General features: G+C 38.4%; 1 protein-coding gene and 2 long non-coding RNA genes across 6 annotated transcripts in view; 2 read left to right on the top strand and 1 right to left on the bottom strand.

The window, feature by feature from the left end:
• The window catches only part of LOC131692721 (EH domain-binding protein 1), a 67,590-nt gene that overhangs the window by 21,366 nt on the left and 24,582 nt on the right, over window positions 1-21,642 (top strand). For 3 of the 4 annotated variants that reach the window (XM_058979947.1, XM_058979946.1, XM_058979944.1), the window contains exons 2-5: window positions 17,533-18,119; window positions 19,231-19,948; window positions 20,015-20,217; window positions 20,329-20,406. In XM_058979947.1, the coding sequence (XP_058835930.1) occupies window positions 17,533-18,119; window positions 19,231-19,948; window positions 20,015-20,217; window positions 20,329-20,406 (1,586 nt within the window). The remainder of the gene's footprint in view (window positions 1-17,532; window positions 18,120-19,230; window positions 19,949-20,014; window positions 20,218-20,328; window positions 20,407-21,642) is intronic. The other variant, XM_058979945.1, reaches the window with a different exon arrangement.
• Window positions 841-8,304, bottom strand: LOC131692725 (uncharacterized). Its single transcript, XR_009306045.1, has 2 exons — window positions 7,431-8,304; window positions 841-1,348 (listed from the first exon to the last, which is right to left on the bottom strand). It is a non-coding gene; the product is annotated as an uncharacterized LOC131692725 (long non-coding RNA).
• LOC131692726 (uncharacterized) lies at window positions 9,810-11,660 on the top strand. Its single transcript, XR_009306046.1, has 3 exons — window positions 9,810-10,004; window positions 10,067-10,190; window positions 10,255-11,660. It is a non-coding gene; the product is annotated as an uncharacterized LOC131692726 (long non-coding RNA).

Genomic DNA, 21,642 nt, shown 5'->3' with positions numbered 1-21,642 from the left:
TGCATACTAACGATTATCATGTTGCCTAAAGGTAGTTCAACTCATCTTGCTTGTGAGATAAATGATCGGGAATGAACTTTATCTCTTTTGAGTTCAGTAAACCAATAGCATGAAAATCATTATTAACACATACTTCAATTCGCAATTCTCTCTATTTTCTCTAGTAGAATTAGTTATATATGCGATTCGATCGTATAATACAAACACAACATAAATTTAAGAATTAACACCATACACAAAGAACAATCACACTATACCAGACGCAGAACGAAATTGTATTGTGTAGCTAGGTAATTATTTTTGTTACCAATTTGGAAGCGTCGGGAATCAATACTGTGTCAATAGATCGTTTGGACGAATTTCGTTTGCCTCTTTCCTCCTTCGTGGCCAACTGCGCGATCCCTCGTGATGCTTGTTCCTTCAGTTATAATCGTAAGTTATTTAATTGCATATAAAATATTGCTTATGTGCTAAGAACGAATCATGAGAGACATCGTTCAAGAGATGCTTGTGTTAAAAATATCCGAACCCGTAGATAACTTTTGAATTACCATTGTAAAACCCAATTTTGCGTTTTCTTAATATTTGTGTAACGTCATAACTCAAATAAAAACTGATTTGACAAACAATAGATGCTAATGCAAATATGCTGATATGCAAATAGATTACAATATATAACATTAATACAAAAGCGCTATAATTTGCTCAGGTACGAATGACCACAGAGTTAAAGTGCCTAGCTAAACTAGCTAATTATAATTTGCATGTACTCTAAGAATCGGATGCTCAGTATGTAAAAATATAAGGTCGAGATTTTCCACCAGGCAATAAAAGAACTAATGTTTTTTCATGATTTTATTTGAAGTTAAAAGTTTTCTTAAGAAACTATGCCACTTCTTATTCTTGTTTACAACAAATGCAAGATTCGAATGAAAGTGGTTGGACTGTTCGTTTACGAGAGCATAGTCGAATGGGTTAACTATTCGTTCGAACCGCTTTCGAACGAATCTCGTATTTATCCCAAACAATAATAAGGGTGTATGTCGCATAAATTAACCGAATATTTGAACTCACCGCCTCAATGCACAATCGTAGACGAACTTTCACACCCAATGTATATCCAGCAGTTAAAATCTCCATCTCTCTCTCCGTTAGTCGAACGAACAAATCCACATCATCCAGTTCTTGCTCGTGCACACTGGGGATTAAACATTCTAATCCATTGTTTTGAAGAAGAGTGTCCACTAGTGATTGCTCTGTACAGTCTTCATCCAAGGCGATTTCTTCAGATATAAAATCCTCGAAGACTGCATCCATTGTACACACTGTAATTCGCTGATGATCTAAACTATAATAAAAAAATAGGATAAAGTTAGTACGATATGGGTTATTTCAACAAATGTTGCAATTTAGGTGTATTTTCTATCCGTTAGGCAAAAATGCTGATAAGAAAACAGTGCAATATTCAAATGAAGTTATTTTTAATCACTAAATTATCTAAGAGGATTACAAGTCTACATATGAAATGATCTTAGTATAGACCGGAGACATGCTCAAGAACCAACCATAATATTTCGTTACGCACTCAGCGTCAGGCGTAATATTCTTGATGGGTTTTTTTTCTACAGTTAGCGAAGCGGTAGAGGTCAGCGGTGTGTATTCTTTCGAAGTCCCCGCCTGCCATAGTAAAAGCGAATGCGACAAACATGAAAATCTTTCCTTTTCCGAGTCATAATGCCATCTAGGGTAAGGATATTTCTAATTTTTCACTCTGAGGATTTTCATACCAGTTGGGAGAAAATGAACTTTGTTTGGTGGCAACATGATGTCCACAGCTTTAATAACCTGGTAAGCATGTAACTCGTTTAATTCATACCCATCATAGTGAGCATTGTATGTCGGAGAAATAAATTCTTTGCAAAGAAAAACTATTTCTGACTCTACTTCTATAATATGGAATATTTGGAAAAAATTATACGAAGTAGTATTTTTCATGGTTATAACCATACCGTTTGTAATTTTTAGATCAGATAATAAAACGAAATTGAATGTCACAATAGTATTAAGCGATAATTCAATGTCCCAGCTGGAAATTTCATTGGTGCTGACGAATGACCTACTACCAGTTTGGAAGACATCTTTCCTATTTCTTATATTAGCCAACAAATGATGTGCCACGACCAGCTGATTTTTAATAGCTATTGTTAGACAAATATTTCTTCTCGACGAAGTACTTAAAGCAAATACCTTTAGATGATGATGGAATGCTTCAAGTCTCATTGTCCAATATCCACGCACCGGACCGAAATATTTGATTGTCGAAGGGTAATGAGTGAGAAAATGAGCTTTCGGTTTCAAATGGAGTGGGAAACCAAAAACATTTTGGTAATCGGTCAAAACGATTTTGATATTTTCATTGAGTATGAGCAAATCGTTTGCACTGAAACTATTTTTATGCAATAGATTACAAAGTTTGTTGAACATTATCAAAAAAGTCCAAACTTTATTTCTGGGCGGCACCAAATCACCAATTGCCAATGGAATATTATGAACAAATTTCATCATTTGCGCTGCTGTCATTTTAAATCGATTGGTGGCGAGATGTTTATCAGTTATATCTCTATTTCCAAAATCACGCAGATCATTTATATCATAGTCAAACTTTCTCAATCGGTCATTGAGAATATGTATTGTGAAGAACTTGTTTTTTATAAAATATTTCAAAGCATGGCTTAAGACATCATGAGCAAATCCTTCGTATATGTCATGCATAAAATCAGTGATTTTATTTTGTGTGACGTTAAAGAAAGGAATTCGATTAAACACAGAATCCTTTTTCACACCCGTCATAGAAGGATCATTTGTAGCGACATCGTTTGCATGATTTTCTGAGTTTCGTATTAAGTCTAGTCTTTCTGATGTTTCTGTTCTTAAATCATTTGTGGAAATTCGACATATGCGGCACACGAAATTAGCACGAAATGAAGACACATAATCCAAAAGCTCATTTAAACCTTTGTTATCTCCCAAAATTCCACCCAATAGAAAATACACCTGCTCTACGCCTTTGGCAGTATTAATTGTAAGAGGTGCTGACTCTAATTCAATAATTTCATCAACCATTCTTTTCAAAACTTTGCAATTACTGTAACCACTTAATTCTTTGGGATAGGATAGCATGGTTAAAAAAATGTTGTTGATACGTCCAACGAGATGTCTTGGTAGCAATGGAAGTGTGATGTAAAAACCACCAACAACTTGTTTACCTGAATTACCCCCTAACGGGTTTGTGATTTCAAACTCATCGAAGTATAAGAAATATGGAATACAATTCTTATTTGAATATCTCTCCATTTTGTTTTGCCAAAACTTACATTTTACGTAATGAGAATATTCGTCGGAACAATCCATAACTTTTTTTTCGTTTTCTTTCATTAAAGAATAGTTTTCCCCATTTTCACAAAACATTTTCAAAGTGATACCTAAAGGGACATAAATATTATATAAAGTTTCTATTTTTGATTCTGGCTGTGGCTGGTCAATAACAGTGACCAGCTCATTTTCAATGGGAATTTTCACGGGTTCCTGATACACACCCAAAGATTTTAAAATTGCTATAAGCTTTTTGTCAGTTTCAAAGCCTTCAAATATTCTTGATATGCCATCTATAACACACTTGGCATTTGAAGAACAATTCTCTTGTATCATTGGTCCAAGCTGATCGTTTAGATAATTTATAATTCCCGGTAATAATGTTTGGATTATATCATGTTGGATACTAAAAACCATTTCGCGATTGTAACGAGGCTGCCCACTTAATTTCGCGGTGAATCTCAAGCCAATTTCATTGAGTCTGGTCAAATTAATTAAATTTTTGCTGTCTTCGCTTGCCTCGATCTCGTTAGATGGGTCATCAAAATCACAATCATCAATTTCAGCTGAAATTGTATTCGGTATCACTCTTGCACTGACAGTGGTACATTCTTTTTGCACTTGATTTAAAACACATGAACTATCAGAAAATGGCGGTCGAATTTCATCACAACTTTGGGACTGTAAAACACTATTCGAGCAAATGTTTTTAGTCTCATGTGATTTAAGATGCTTTATAAACACAGAAGATGTATTGAATTCTTTTTCACAAGTCCCGGACCCACGTGGCTGAAAACAAACAAATTCTTGGTAACTATACAGTCTATGTTGACCGTTCTTGTCCAATAAATGTTTCATAAGAGTTGGTATAGAAACAAAGGATTTTTTGCATAAAAAGCAGACGAAAAACATGATATAGGTTATATTAGACTATTCTCTATCGATATCACAAACAAAATTATGCACTTCGTAGCTAGTTATTGGTTTCACAGTAAAATGCGTACTGAATGACCTATATTATAATTTCAGACTTTATACTGCAAATAGAAAAGGAAAAGCATACATTTTTACCTAATATATACAGAACAGTGCAACATAATGTAGGTAGTCCATAATCTATGGAATAGTGTAGTATATAATAAAGTCCAGTTGTGCTTGGCAGGTCCACCCGTAGGTAAATTATGGTAAAACCGACACTGTGGGTAAACTGATACCCCACGATTTTGAGCCACATGACGGTTTTTAATGCTTTCGAAAAAAATTCGCTGCTGGGGTAAAATCGACACCCTTTGGTTGGGGTAAGAACGACACGCTGTTTAGATAGTTGTGTATAGGGTGATGAGCCTATTTTGGCACCATTAGGGAGAGGGTCGCACTATTTGTTGAACAACTTTAAAAGAAGCCATATTATCTATAACCTTTCTCAGAATAAAGTATCAGTGTACTGTTTCTTAAACATCTATATAATGCTTATTTAGCAGAATTGCCTCAATTTTCAGCATAAATGAAAATAAATGTTCCATTCTGTGCATCTATTTCCACCTCAACGATTCAATTATCGCCTCATGGGTGTGCCAATTTCCACCTCATCGAAAAACAATCTAGTTGAAACGCAATGCCTCATATTCCATTTGCGTCGATTCTAACTAGATATCCAGATCATGGACGCCAACGTGTGATTTGTAAAACGAATCATTCTGCTTTTTTCAGCCGATCAAAACAAACGTAAACATCACGCACATCAATGAAACTCATCAGCTGTTAGTAGAAGAGCGCCCAGAATTGCGCACGCAGGAAATAACCATGCGACGGTAATTGTTACTGGAATGACAAGTTTCATATTACACATTGCTTTCTCTCGATCCGAATTGTATGTGCAGATGAAAATAAAATATCTGCAATCAACAATTAGTTGAATAACTTGAAATAATTGATTACTTATACCTGAAATCGCATTACATTATATTTACAAGTTCATGTTTTGGTTTGGCCGCACTGGTGATTCTTTTCTGTATGATGGATGCAAAAAGTTGGTTTTGATTGTGGTAGTGTATCAGCAAAACATGCCAATAATAGGAACCCCCGTATTTAGTTTTATCCTATTATAACACTAGGTCTATTCTAGTGTTTGACGAGTGATTTTAAAGTGAAATTATCGTAAAAAGATTCTCCAGCTAAAATAAAGGTATGTATCAATGCAATGTTTAGTATATTTGTGCCGGAATAACGAGATATGGGCCGGTAAATGCTGGCTCGTAAGTGTTTATTTTGCTAAGCGCCGTTGCATCCAGTTTCGGTTCTCTACGTGAGTGCGGCGGATTAGTAGATATTTCAATAAGGTGATTTTGTTTTAATTAAAAGTTGGATTTAGAGGATAGTTCTAAATACATATGTGCACAACAAATAAAGAATATAACTATATCTTATTTTTTCTCACCTGTTTTAGCCAAATCGATAGTGTCATTATCTCATATGCTTGGGTCGAAACCAAGGGGTACGAAATAGGGTCACAATAGGCTCTACTGCCATAATAGGCACATCACCCTACTTGTAATTCACCATGAATGACTGAGAATCTTTGAAATATTTCAATAGCGCCAGCAGACATTTCTTGTATGCCTCATGAAATTTATTTTTGAAGCTATATCTACAATGTGCTCCCTAAACCGAATTTCTTGGTTAGCCCAATATAAACCTGGTAGCTTTACTACGAAGTGTATGTCACTTCTAAGTGAATGAATTCTAACAGCAGAGAATGTAGAATGCTAGTAAATCGGCTCTTAAGGCTAGTTTACAGTTCGGAAAATGGGTCACGGGATTTGTGCCAGAATTTGATCAGGGAAAATTTTCCACCGATATCTCTCCAAACTGTCAAAATAAAAAATTATGCTGCTTCTAAAAAATACCAACAGTATAAAAATAGCACCGAGTTTCAAACCTACTAAATTGTTATGTTGAATTGTTACCGGCCGAATTTTTGTGTGGTCAGTAAAAAGTGGAGAAAATAAATTAAGGGACAACCTCCCTCCCGGCCACTGTGCCTGGAAAATGTCGTTTTTTTTTCAAGTTTTTTCAATCAATAAGCAGACAATTTATACGATAAACGCCTGTGCTTGCAATGGATTCTGGAGTGCTTTTACAATGGATTCTGCCGGTTGTGTTACGTGCTGAATTTCGTCGAATCCCTTGCATGATTGTCAATCACTACTAAAGGAAAAAAATCAAGCATTTATTACCTATTCCAGCTTCAACTGACAAACTTACGTTAGAAAATATTTTGTCCAAAAAAAAACTTCATTTTAATAAAAACATTTTCAATTTAAAAAAAACAACGCTAAATGTTATTTAAATAAATGCTATTGAGTTTAATAACCAAATTTGTCTCCCAGCCAATAGTTTTATATATTGAATTCGATACATATTTATATTGAACATACATCTCTGCGTGTAGCTATTGTAATGTCGCGTTTATAAACCCGCCACTGAGCCAAAATATCATACAAACTTAAATGAAAACACGAAAATATCAAAAATAACCAATCACGTGTAACAATTGAGGTTCAATATTATCTTTATATACATTTTATATAAAATCACATAAACGCAACAAATTCCCCTAAAATTTTTTCTCTTCTGTTAATAATTCGGTCGCTTTAACATTTATCCCTCAATTCTTTGCATAATATGCTAGTCAAAGCCACCGTCTTTCGATCTGTACTGCAAAATAAGTGAAAAATGCTATTGTGACGCCGTACAAATTGAAAGAGAAAGTAAACAAAGAGTCACTCATTGCAGATATGTCTTTTTGAAAAAACGCTCAAGATTTATGTGTGCTACTATAAATTGCAAAAAATCAAGTGTGCCGTTATCCTAATGGCATTTTCGTTTTTGACTGTGCACTACACTGGTGTAGTCGGTGCTACACTCATTCAAACTTGGGTGTAATCAGTCTATCTCTTTTTTGCGCCACACCGGTGTAGCACCGAGAAAAAAACGAAAACGCCATCATTTTTACCTCTGCTTCGGAAAATATTTAAAAATGTTTTAAAAATACTTACCGATAGTTATCTTTAACAACACCGACAATTTTCTTCAACACCACCGACACTGAACACTGTATTTAATTCCGCTGCGTGGCGTAAAACAAATTTAATTATTTAAATAAAAAGCGCTTCAATAAAGCGAGCTGACGGTTCACAAAATGAAGTCTACGCAGAATGCACATTTGGAAAGTCGTCACCGCCAGAAGGATTTGTCTCTAGGAATGGGCGATATCGATGCGATGTTTTCAAAATCGATCTTTATATTCCAAAAAATCGATCTTATTCCAATCCATCAGGTAAAAAGAGATTATAACTACTAGAGGGAGCAAAGCGCTACTGTCTCCATGCATTCACGGACTGAAACATGGGGTCTCGCTCTAGCATATTGAATTCCATTACTTTGACAGGTGTATACCCGGGGTAATAGGTGTCAAACTAATGGACCTAACATATGTGAGAGTGAGATGATAAATTTTCAGTGTTAGCAGCGACATGCGACCTATAATCTCTTTTATCAGGTAAGGCGAGTAACGACGGAATTCCCATGCAATTTCAGGTATATTATCATTACTTAGTAGGAGTGGTAAAATGAACATGTCAAGGAAAGTAATTATTTTCGAAGTAAGAATTTTCTAAGGAGATACTACAATCACCACCGATTTAGTTTATGTAAACATCGGGAGGATTTTTTTGGGGGATGCGATTCTTTCAAAATGGATCCGTTTACTTCAAAAATCGTTGTTTAACTCGATCTTTCCGATTCTATCTTTAAGCTATTCCTGAACCGATTTGGAATCTAAAATAGATTCTGAATTGATTACAGCTCACTCAAATGGACCAACCGATTGAGTCGGAATCGATTATTGCATTTGGACTAGAATCCAATGCATGAAATTTACAGCAGAAGTAACGAGAGGCAGATAGAACAGTATGCTATCGATGCATAAATAAATTCTGCGTGTACTCAGTCAAACAATTCCGGCTCAAATGCATCAACCGATTGAGTCGGAACCGGTTGTTTTCTTGGAGCCAAACACTATACTGATTCATTTCAGGAATTCGAACCGGTTCCGGAATGGATTTGACGTATAGTAACGTTTTTCAGTCGTGATTCGCATCTGAACGTCGAAATCTCATGTAAAATTCATTTCTAGTCTAGAAATAATCGAATATGCGTTAATCGAGTAATTTTTAGGAGCTTGATTGATTGATTCGATTAATCGACCAAGATAATCGATTAGGATCAATATTCGCTTAGGTAGAATCAGCCCTCTGGCATCCCTATACCATTATATGGAGTTTGACAGCGACCTACATATATGGGGCGTTATAGCTATAAAGCCCCAAACAAAGAATTATGTTCGGTACTATACACGACATTCAAGCATTCCACACAACGTTTTGCACCTTGTGGGATGATTTAACACCGTATTATTCAGAAAAACTACGTTTAGTAACTAATTACAGCTTTAATCAATCGATTCAAAGTTAATGTTTTGGTTTGTATGGCAGTGATGCTGGCTGCACAGGGACGTCGTCCTTGACAGGGGGCTGCGTAGAATAGTTTGTCGCTGGGTCTATTGTCTGTCTCGAAATAATCTAGCGTTTCGTCCAGTTCTCGCTATATAAAAAGCACTCGCGAGTGAATCAAGCGAATCAAACGTTAAATCGTTTGCACACTCGCACTGATGCAAATTGAATGGCCGCGTAATTTGACGCACGGCTAGTCGCAAAGCGGATTTAAGAAAAGATTCGTAATATTTTCATATTTTGAGGCACTTGCATTTTTGTCCTGTGAATTTCATATTTAGCGATAGCACATGCCTTTCATGAATTGCCAATTCTCGACAAACATATGATTAAAGCCCAAAAGCCAACTGTCACAAATCTCTTTAAATTAAATTCCACACAAACCATCACTGGCCGAACCCAGTTCACAGCACTTAATGCAAGAGAAAACTTTTCTCTTTCATTCACTATCGATTGGCGAATGACCGTTTGTCCGGAATTTTCATACATAGTAAATTTCGACAGTTGGATTTTACGCCGTAATCATATGTTTATCGAGAATTAATTGATATCAGCTAATCGATTTACGCGATTATACCAATAGCTTATAATCGATTATTGATTTTTCGATTATTTTAGAGATTAATCGATTATTTGCGTCAATCAAGTAAAAAACACTTCACTAACACGCAAAAATTTATTTATGCATCGATAGCATATTTTTCTATCTACCTCTCGTTTCTTCTGCTGTAAATTTTATGCATTGGACATATTCGGTCTATCCACTCATACTGATAGCTTACTAGAAGTATATGCTAGAAAATGCATAAAGATCACTGCAGAAAAAAGAGACGGGAATAGAAAGTATGCTAACAATGCATACTTTTATTTCTGAGTGAATGTTCTTTGACGTTTTTTCTCATCATGGCGGCGCTGATTCTGCTTTGTGTTTTGTCTATTTTCACATTTCTTACTCTACAGCAGCGATTAAACAAATCGGGAATAATCGTGTTGTAGAACCGAACGGGAATGATCTCGACAGTATTCGCTTACCGGTTGCTTATCATCCAGTGCGCGGCGGTAAGTTGCTATTAAAAATTATTCACTTTTACTGCGATAGAAGGATTTCCGTTTATTTGCAGTGTTATTCGTCTGGACGGTCGTTTCTGGATAACGTCAAAAACGCGATGGAGAATAATTACGAGATGCAGACCAATGCTACAATGTTTCGGGAGGAAGCACCATCCGTTCAGAAGGATATTCGTGGTAGCTCAAGTATTTTCAAGTATTACAATGACTGCGTTTCCAATCGATCACCTTTCTTTTACAGTGTCTTCCGATGAGATTTAACAGCCCCTCTATGACGACAGATTCATCTAATTTCCATTATTCCATAAACTGCTCCGGACTATAACTTCACACGTCCAGCCTGTTGCGGTCCATTTGGCAAACAACCATCAGAGGACAAGAATGCTTTGAGATTCATGTCACCAAGTGATTCCTGAAATCGGTTACATTTTCTATTATAATTGGGCTGATTGGAAAGAACATGTAGAACGCCAGCACTGTATGTTGTCCAACCGGACGATAACTAGGTAAATTATTTAGGTTCATTCAGTGCTGTATTATATGGCGTTCCACTATTGTTATAATAATTTCCGTCGGTGATAATGCAATCACATAAATGATACTGCTTGTCGCTTGTCTTCGTACAACTGTCATCGTTTCTCGTTAAATCGGGTGCCTCGGTGGATGATGACCTATGTGGTTTGGTTGTATCTAGGGAATCCGTACTACCGTGGTGTCATCGGAGGCGATAGAGGTTTTCAACTGATTGATTGCTGGGCGTCGCATGTGGGGTTTGTTTATATTTCCGTGTGATGACTGCTTAGAGTCGGTTAGTAGTTAACTGAATATGAGTGGATAAAGCTTTCCTGGTTATGCGTGTACTCATTCTGTAGGGCCAAAACAGCTTGCATTTTCTAGCGACATTATGATCGGATGGATAGTCTGAATTTTTAAATATCCAATAAAATGTTTTTATTTTAGAATTGTTTCACTAATAACCTTTTATAATTTCATTCAATTTCCTGATCCTGAGTCATCCTGATTAGATCACCGACTCACTCTCTTCATCCACCCATATACCACATAACACTTCTGCTTGTATAATATAATTGATAGTTATCACTGATGACCAATCAGACATTCTTTGAAAATATATTGTCCACTATCGACACTTCCGGCTTTTGGACATATTCCACATTTAAAGTCACATCGGTTCTTCGGTGCTGACTGAACTTTTTTCTTAAACCACGTCTTAAATAACAGGTATAATGGCTGTTGCACCGCCCCTCCCCTTACCCTTATACCACCCCTCTTCATCGCCGGCCTTCAAGAAGCGCATATTTAACGTTAAAATACTTCACTACTATTTTTCTCAAATAGGCTCTATTGAGCATTCTTTAAACACTGTTTGTAGTTTCACGGGTGGATTAGCGGAATATGTTTGCTTAGCACTATAATAATAGCTTTTGCATTGGTTCTCTTGCTTTAAAAAACTTAATCCTAGTAATTGCTTACTGGTAGAATTTAAAGATTTGTTATGTCCTGCATGTGCAGTTTCAGATTTTACTAATAAACACGGTGCTGCCATCCAATTTCACAAGTTATATGCCAGAGCCAATTGTAATTGTAATTTATTTGTCGCACGGTAACCTGTTAGCTAAGCTATACATCGGGTCAAAATCAAGGAATCTTACATAGTGATAATTTTGTTACATGTACGTAGGAAAGACTTATCCAATCGAGCATGACGTTACATTTTTTTTCGATGGGATGTTACTACGGGTCACTAACCGTACCGCAAAAGTTTCCAAAACTATTTCGACGATATGAAAACAAGTTCAACTAGACTCATTGTCTTAAAATGTCATAAACATCAGTTGCTCATTAAAGCAAGAATCCCATAGTGAAAGACAGCAAACCGAGATAAACGCTGTTCAAAATTTACTTTTTCATTGAGCCTTATGCTGCCTACAATCGCATGTTATTCCATGTAGATAGGGAATCCCATCGAACATGGGGCTGACTTGCGATTATGAGCCATATGGATGAGACAACTATGTTTTGATATTTTTGTAGATATTTTGCAAACAAACCGGCTAGTTTTATTTTGACATTATGAATCAAAGGTGATTCAGAGACTCTTATGCTTTAATGGGCAGAAGAGCCTCATTGGAGTTTTTCCCGGGTTCTTTAGTGCATCAACTGCGTTCATACTGAAACAAATTGTGCTTTTATCATCGACTTTTTCGAACTCATCTAAGCCTAGTACGTATTGGTATAGCTCTAGCAGATAAATTCAGTGTAAGATCACGGTAAACTTTCTGATACCTAATGGACAATCGGTTTAAATGCTATGCACACCACGTCCTAACGTGTACGGGACGGAGCATCACCGTGGAGAATAACAAATCTTGGCCGTGTGGCGTACATACAGGAGTACATGGCATGTGGAAAGAATACTTTCAATATTAACTATTCCGAATTTTTATTAATGTATTTTTTACGAATACATTAGAGCTTCCCCGTAAAAGGGAAGGGAATGTTAGTTAAATACCTACTTAAGAAGATACGGGGAACCCACGCAATCTCCATAGATATTACGGATGTTTGATTTTGTTAGTATGGAAGGAAAATGGGATGTGGGTTTGGAGTGATTTCATATATTTAATAAAATGGATAATGATAATTATTATAAATCGGATTGATCTCACCTCACTACTTTCTCCAAACATCTTGCTTAGCTGGGTCAGCATAGCAATGGAAACTTGAGATGTAGTTGACAAAAAGGCATCGGTGAAGACCCGGGTGACGATTCTGACTGCAAATCAGACACAAACAGATATCGATGCTAACGTTTTCACTAAACTGACTGATTTTCACTATTTTGCATACTCGCACAAGAAAGCTTCACAGTTTTGAACAACTCATTGCTTCAGTACAAAAAGTCTAAACTTGCAGTATCAAGAACTCAGTTGAACTTTGAACTTATTATTTAAACAAATATTCAAACCTACCTCGAAAGTATAGCTATTTGGATTAAACGAAACATTTTTTGAATCACTTAAATGTTGCACGTTTTATCAATTCGACTAAAAACAAAGAAGCAATATGCACATTTTCAATTCAAAAGACGAATATTATGAACGAGCTGAAGTGCCGCTTTCAACTAATAACTTAGTTGAATCAGTATTGAAATTTTTGTTTTCTTTTTGCTGTCTATTCTCAGACAACTGACAGCTATCAGAAACAACAATATTTTTCAACAAATTAGTAATTGAAATATCAACAAACGCGTTAGTTGTATCAGCCATTTTTAGTTAAGTCAGCCAAAATAAAAATCAACAATTGCAATATCATAATTTTGCGATTGACGGGTTCTCCGTGTAGGAGTTGGAACCCAAAAAACATGGAAGATGACAAAAACATCAAAAATAAAAAATCTAACGGAGCAAGTGTGGAGAACTCGTTCGCCAAATGTGGGTTAGCGGTGTCGTCGACTCAGCAAAACGACCAAGTACAACCGGAACATCTGCAGCGGCGAGAGCAGCTCTGGGAGACCTTGCCAAGCACGATTGGCGAAAAACCAATAGGGCGACAAGAAAAGAGAGGATTTCAGGTGCGCGCGCCGAAATCAAACAGTACCCAAGAAGACCAACAGACTGGGTTGCTCAAAATGACAAAGCAGAGGCAAAAAACTGAAGAGCTACGAATTCATGAAAAGTAAGGGTAACGTGCATGGACAGATCAGGAATCTAGTCATCTGTATCAAATCCGCCGTAGCAGCAGCCAAATATGAACAGATGGCGCTACTGGAGAGAGCTGAACACACTGAGGACCATGCAGGTAATGAGATGTCGAAGGGTTACCATTCTGTGAAAAGAGTAAAGAGAAACACCAGGAGGAGGAACCGAAGAAGCCCAAGAAGTTCGGCGAAAGACAACGAACAGCCGATAAACATAGAGTGAATGACGAACCGTAGAAACCGTGGAGAAGAGGACAAAAAGCAAAGAAAAGGATGAAAAGAAGAATGATCTTCGGTCGCGTCGGGAGAGCGACAAATGACGGCGTGACGTACGCTGCGTTAATAAAAAGTATGAGAAAGGATCCCAAGCTGAAGGATCATAGGAGGAGAACGTAATTAGGACCAGGCGCTCATAAAGGTGAGATGTTTTTCGAGTTGAAGAAGGATCCATTGATGAAGAGCTCGACCTATCAGGAACTCGTTGATGCAGACGTTGGAAATGCTGGATACTTTTGGTAAACGTCTAATAATGGTCATTCTCAACAGGCTGATGACCTACGCTGAAAGTGAGAACGGACAAAAGTTCGGTGGACGCTATCCGCACAGTCATTGCGAGCGCGGAAAAAGCATTGAAGCAAAGAAGAAGGGGTAATTGCTACTGCGCTGTGTTTACGATCGACACGAAGAACGCGTTCAACAGCGTTAGGTGGATGGTTATCGCCGTAGCACTGCACAGAATGCGGGTTCGAACTAAAAGTTACTTTCAGGACCAAGTACTGGTTTTCGAGACGAACATGAGGTAGAGGTCGATTAGGGTCACGGCGGGGGTACCTCAGGGCTCCATATTCGGCCTAACGTTCTTGAATGTAATGTACAATGTTAACACTGGAACTACCCAAAGGATTTGAGATTGCTGGCTTTGCAGATGACGTTGTCCTGACGATAACCGGTGAGACCCTTGAGGAGGTTGTAATGTTGACGGCAGGGATAACAGGCATCGTGGAAACGTGGATGGCTGACGCCAAGTTGCAGATTGCTCACCACAAGACGGAGGTAATGCTGGTCAGCAACCATAAAAAAATCCAGGCGTCGTGATCAGCGTTGGAGGACACTCAATCTCATCGATGCATGCGCAGAAGCATGGGTGTGAGAGCCGACGATCGGTTAAATTACAACAGACATGACGACTATGTATGTGAGAAGGCTGCGCATTGGCAAAGATCATGCCAAACATTAGAGTAGCAAGATGCAGCACGAGACGTCACCTGGCGGCTATCTCATTCTCAATACTGAGGTATGGCGTATGTGCCTGGGCTGGTGCGCTGAACTTAAAGCGGAACCGGACGAAGTTGACAAGCACGTTTTATCCAATGGCTGTTTGTGTCGCGAGCGCGTACAGAACGATATCGTCGGAGGCGGTATACGTAATTGCCGGGATGATCCAAATTTACATCACTCTGGCTGAGGACGTGGAATGCTACCAGCGGAGGAATGCACGACATGCAAGGAGATTAGCCAGAGCGGACACGTTTGTTAAGTGGCAGAAAGAGTGGGACAACGTGAAGAAAGGTGGACCCACCAAATCATCCCAATTGCGTCTGCTCGGGTGCATAGGAAGCATGGAGAGGTGAACTTTCAATTGACGCAGTTTTTGTCCGAGCACGGATGCTTCTGGAAGTACCTTCACCAGTTTGGACACGCTTCGTCACCCCTTTATTCGGAGTGTTTGGACGTGTCTTCGAATGTCCTAGGTTCGAAGAAGTTGTATGTCTGGTGTGACAGTTTACAATAACGTCGAAGAAATGTGCCACGACGAGCATATCTGGAATGCTATCAACAGAGTTACGAGTATGCTCTCTGAGCTACAGAGAAAGTGGCGAAGGGACCAACAAAGTAGCGCTACCTGGCAGAAAGCCGCCGTGAAACCACAAATCGGATCTCGGGAGAAATTCCGCCACCGGAGAACTTTACAATCCGGATCAATTTGCTGTATCTCCATGATAAATAAATAGGATGAAGCTAAAGTTGTGCACGAAAGCAATATACCTATCTTTAATTAGTCGGATATATGTATTTCACCTTCGTCTCATCAGTAGCTATCAGACCGACTTGGTCGCCAGTAAGCCACTAAATCCAAAAAATGTCTTACAACTTGTGTGTACAATTGACGGACATGCCGATTAGCACAGAAGTTCTGATTTATCATTTCTTTTTTTTGTGTCAGACAGAGGTTTCCTATTGAAGAAAATTTTTGAAAATTTTGTGATGTTCCGGGAGAACAGTGAAAATTTTCGTGCAATTTTCCGGACAAATTCGAATAGATATTGTTTTCGGACAAATCTGTGTTGTCTATCCAAATTCCGTAAATTCGTCCAATATTTCAGTAGCATTTGAGGTAACTCTCGTCTTAAAATTTTCATCAAATTCTCCTTATCATCCAGAATCGACTATTTTGATTGAATATCCGAATACATTTCAGATTCAACTGTTGGGTCAGTCCAGGGTTAACGATTACTCATTGCCTAATGGAAACTGTATTCTGATGTTTTTGTTAGTTAATGTTGAGGGTATTCGCTCTGTTGATTTGATTGTTGCGTCTTTTTCTTTTCTATTCCATATTGTGCTTTGCAAGATAATCGCTCGATATGCGATTATATGAAAGCTCAATCCAGATAAGCGCGTGACAGCCGCCTATATAAATTCATTGGCAGCTTTTTCTTTGAATCTTTTGAAAAATACAAACATTGCAAGAGAAGATCCTCTACATTCATTTGCAATAGAGACTGATTATCACTCCTATAGTTCGCTTATGTTCGACTGTCTCATTGTCTAGTGGCTCCACTGAAATCGGCTTGCGGAGCAACTGCGGCTATATTTGATGCGCCTTTCAGACACCCGCAATGTGAGATTTTATTATAAGCGCGACAATAATAATCATATCAGCCCCGCCGTCTAGGTCGCGAATTCATCTCTCGTGGCATAAATATTTGTTTGATGTTGTTTCCTTTTTGCGTGTTCCGAATCGAATTTCTGCGAGTGACCGTTATTTTTGAGCACGTAAATTGACGTAAGAATGTGACGCCGTTTGGTAATTAGTGAAATGGCTAGCCGAAAGTCATGGTTTGTGTAGTTAATCTTTCAAATTATATTGGGTTGGCTGACAAAAATAGAAATAAAAAATGTATAAATCGCCATCAGTTGTCACACTCACGCATAGTATAATAATTCAATTTTTTCGCTACTTCAAGCCGTTAAGCGGTTTGTATTATTCGACTCTGGGGCAGAGCTGCCATTTATACAGCTTTATCTGTATTGTACAGATTTTTAAGCGCAGATACAAACCTGATCCAGAATACAGATTTTCAATACACCATCGATTTATACAGGTTTTTGGAAATTTCAATTGACAACGTTTTCATTAAGAATAGCCATTTCCTCAACAATTTATTGTCAACTGAACCATAACACTTTTTACATTAATATTATTTATATTGAGCCGGGAAATATACAGATTACTTCAAAGTACTGATTTCAAACGCCTATTCAACGTTTGTATTTATAGTAGACATCACTTAAAAAAATTAAATACGCATCAATTATCAAAATTCCTTTTCTGCAACAAATGCAGACAAATACAAATATTTTATAACGAGGATACAGATTTTCAACAAAATCATCTGGCAGCTCTGGTTATCGAGTAATGCAATACAATATTAGATATAAGCCTAATCCAAGAATAAGCTTAAAGATTTTATTTATTTTGAATTAATCTTTCGATCTATTTCATTTCTATTTTAGGCGCCCTCACAGTCTACATATCGTCTGGACCCGCCGATCGCGACGTGTTGTGTCCAGTGCCCTCGCATGGGAACCGGATCTGGTTAATCCGGTGAGCAGCACAATGGCCTGGACGATGCCGGACAACCACACGATTGCGGTCACCCTGTTCAAGGACATTCGAACGCACGAACTGGAGGATAAAGACTGGACCTTCGTGTTGGAGGACGTTTCACAGATGGGTAAAAAACGCCTGCTCGCATCGGCAACGATCAATATGCGCAAATATGCCAGCATAGAATCCACCCAGCAAACATTTATCTTGGAGCTGAGGCCCGTTTCGAAGAAAATTGTATCCGCTCAGCTCGAACTAACGTTGAGCTGTGTGTTTCTGCGGGAAGGTAAAGCAACCGACGAGGATATGCAGAGCATAATTTCGCTCATGTCGGTGAACAATGTGTCCGACATTGCCCCGCTAGACGATCTGGAGGACATTCCAGATTTGGAGAATTCCATTGAGATTTCAGAACATATGTTGGATTTCACGCACCAGCTGGAACAGTTGACTACCAGTTTGAACAGTTCCGAGTTGGCAACGCCGATGAGCGGTGAGTAGCGTTGTTGTCAGTCTTATTTTTTTTTGAATTTTGATGGATGCTGACCAGTAGGATCGCAGCACTAACTCTGTAATTGTCCTGCACTTTAAGATTCGGTTACTAGGTCTGTTAAAACCAGTAGGGAATGTTCCGCTACAGAATGTAGTACCGATGGCTTTGCTTTTTATTATATGTATGGGGGTTGGTAATGTAGTCCACGTCAATGGCTTATAAGCCAAATGGATTGTTCACGTTATGACCCTCTCTCCTCATCATTTTCCATGGGATTCTATTGCTTGCTGCAACAGCGATTTCCTTGTTTCGTTTACCGGTTTGGTACACGTCTGTTTGCTTGTCATGCAGAGAATGAATTTAGTTTCTCTGCGTGCGATGTAGTCATTTTACAATTATAATTTTATCAAGGTATTACACACTTCCCACCAACCTGGACTCCGCAGTTTCAAAGTGCGAGTGATCAAACTACTACTGAAAACTACCAGCTGTCAAAACACATGTATTTCAAGTGATAGAGATAGCGCTTTCATAGACAGACCAGTCAAACTAATCATCTAGTCTATAAGAAGAATTTAATGGAAGAATAGTAAGTGCACAGTGCGGTTAGAATCCAGTTTTTAGTGCCTCAAGCAGTGATTTGAGTCGTTTTTAGGGTGCAAAGCTTTGAACACAAAAAAACGCTTTCACCAAATATATCGTAAAGAAGTCTTCAAGCTAAGCAGTGCATCATTTGTTACTTATGGTGAGTGGCTCCTAAAAGTAGTTTGAAGAAATCGTTCTTCCAAAAACAATTATGTAGAAACTAGGTGTCTTCAGCAAAATTGCTCCGTATTCCACTTGTTTATATGACACGACACGTTCGTTAGCTTGAAACTGATAATTTTTATGTATGCGCAATTTCATCATAAATGTTTCCAATTTAAAATACAGAGGGTAAAGCGCTGGTATCATAAGCTACTCGTCATATGTTAGCCTCGAAAATGTTCCTTTGTAATCAGTGGGATCGTAACAATAGCCCTGTAAATTATGGATGTTTTTGTCAATATGCGTTACCTAGGTGCTTCGTTGTAGTTACTATTTAATTTCAATCTTCTCTCTGTCTCTACAGTTCCTTCTCTCTCGGACGATCAAACCCCCATAGTCAGCGGATCGAAGGACATGTTCAAAGAGTTCCTAAATGATCGCGGTTATATCTCGTTGGCCAGCGAAGGCAGCACAAAGTGGTCGGAAGAAAACGACCGCCAGAATAAAGCTCTGGAAATAAAGACAAAGATTATTCACCCGGCTCCGACGGAACTGGATAGCAGTCGGGACGATTTTCTGCCAGTCAAATATCAGGATACGGACTATCCATTTGAAGAGTCCGAGAAAGAGACAGACGAACAGCAAGATCCATTGGAAGCTCTGGAAGAAGAGAAAACTCCTGTTAAACCATCAACCCCAGCAGCACCACCACCAGCACCTGAACCCATACCTCTGCGAGTATCTCCGGTAATAACTAGTTTAGACAGTGAATCGAGTAGCAGAAAATCTCCGGAAGAAAAACAAAATAGTCGAGCGGAGTTGAAGCCCTTGAATCTGATCAAAAGTTACGACCATAAACCGCCGGAAAGTAAGGTGCCTTCGGTTACAATTCCCCTGGCGGAACCGGAGGTACCCATCAAGAAACCACTGCTGAGGGATAGCACACCGGGCCAGGATTTGCTGGAATGGTGCAAGGAGACCACGAAATGCTATAATGGAGTAAAGGTTACAAATCTCACTACCAGCTGGCGAAACGGAATGGCATTTTGTGCTATTATTCACCATTTTTATCCTAGTCTAATGTAAGTGTTTACTACCTGCTAATTCCATTGCTCGAGAGTTGATTTATTTTTTCTGTTTGATTTCAGTGATATGACGAAGCTCTCCCCCGGGAATGTGATAGAAAACTGCAGGACAGCTTTCGACGCAGCAGAAAAACTAGGAATCCCACGTGTTATTGAACCGCGCGATATGAATATGCTTGCAGTACCGGACAAGCTGGCAGTAATGACCTATCTGTACCAACTGCGAGCACATTTCACCGGTCACCAATTGGAGGTTCACACGATCGGTAAGTTTTACTCTGTTCCAAAGATATCACCAACATTCGTCCCTCTCTCGTGAGGGAGAAGATTTAAATGGTGGTGGTAACAATATTGATATTTTATTCCCATCCAACTAGATTCGGGTGTTCCATGTCAGGCTTGCTTCCTAGCGGCCGAACAAGCTATGTGCATTTATTCCCAAACGAAAAATAGAGGTAGTAGTTTTAGGGGATAGTGGAAATTGCGGCAACTAACCTCGAGCATGAGCTTTCGTTGGAATGAAGTGAAGCCTACCGCGCTTGGGAAAATCGCTTGCTTTTGAGTATTAGTATCGTCTCCAAAGACTGAGCTGTCAGAAGAGATGAACATACACTGTAAATTATGCCTAGCTCACCAGCTTACATTTAGCATTATGACCGATAGATCGTAGTCGTAGTTGAGTAATTTACCTTGCTGACCGTTACACCTTATGACATTTTCGTTTTTGGCAGTGCAATACACCAGTGTAGTCGGTGCTAGACTCATTCAAACTTAGGAGTAATACGTCTATCTCTTCTTTTGCACTACACCGGTGTTAGCACCAAGCAAAAACCAAAACGCTCTTAGTCATGAGGCACGGTCAGATTTTCGCATTCATTCTTAGTTTTATAAAGAAACAATCATGCGTAACCTTCGTTATCAATTGACGTTGGTTGTTATAACACTATAATTGGGTATTTATATGACCGTGCAGGCATTTTTTTCGAAGGCCTTATTGTATGACCTCTGACCAGTCATCGTTGTTCCAATAGTCGTTCACTATGCTACTATGTGTTATGCATCTCGGGTTGTTCTCTAACAGCACTGATATGCGGCCTGTGTTAAGCCAAACCGAACTGAGCGCCATATTTTTTTCTTGCATTTTTCGTGCCAAAATTCATTTTTCGATAACTTATCATTCACATAGAAAGTTAAAGAACACCTACTTGTCTGACAGGCTTTCTTAGCGTTTTCGATAGATAACTTTAACAAGCCTGTACGCAAAGCGTCCTTGGCCTGTTTCGTGCAGTTGATTGAAATGCAACGACAAAAAGAATTGCGTCGGTTTACGATCAGTTTACGACACGGATTGTATTCCCTATAGATAAATGTTAAAAGTTTCTATTTTTATATTTTTCTATAATCATGATCGATATCACCTCTTTGCTGTAGTGGCATCTTGCCCAGTCTTGTAGGAACATCTGTGGGCCTTTGTGAGTAATGAAAGATTGTATACAATTCTCCCGGTACTCTTGTTTATATAGCTTCGAATGCATCGTTTTATTGGTGATAAAATCTTGATTTAAAATCCCTTGCCAAATCATCAGTTTCTGGGCGATTTTAACAGCGAAAATAAAGCTAAATTTGCTGGGAAAATCACCCCGTGCTGTGACCAGTTAAATCTTTTTTACTGCTAGAAATCCAGCCAGATA

This window comes from Topomyia yanbarensis, chromosome 3 (genome assembly GCF_030247195.1).
Source record: "Topomyia yanbarensis strain Yona2022 chromosome 3, ASM3024719v1, whole genome shotgun sequence".
In the NCBI taxonomy this organism is placed as follows: Eukaryota; Metazoa; Arthropoda; class Insecta; order Diptera; family Culicidae; genus Topomyia; species Topomyia yanbarensis.
The sequence above is the reverse complement of the archived record's forward strand: the minus strand, read 5'-3'. Positions and strand labels throughout refer to the sequence as shown.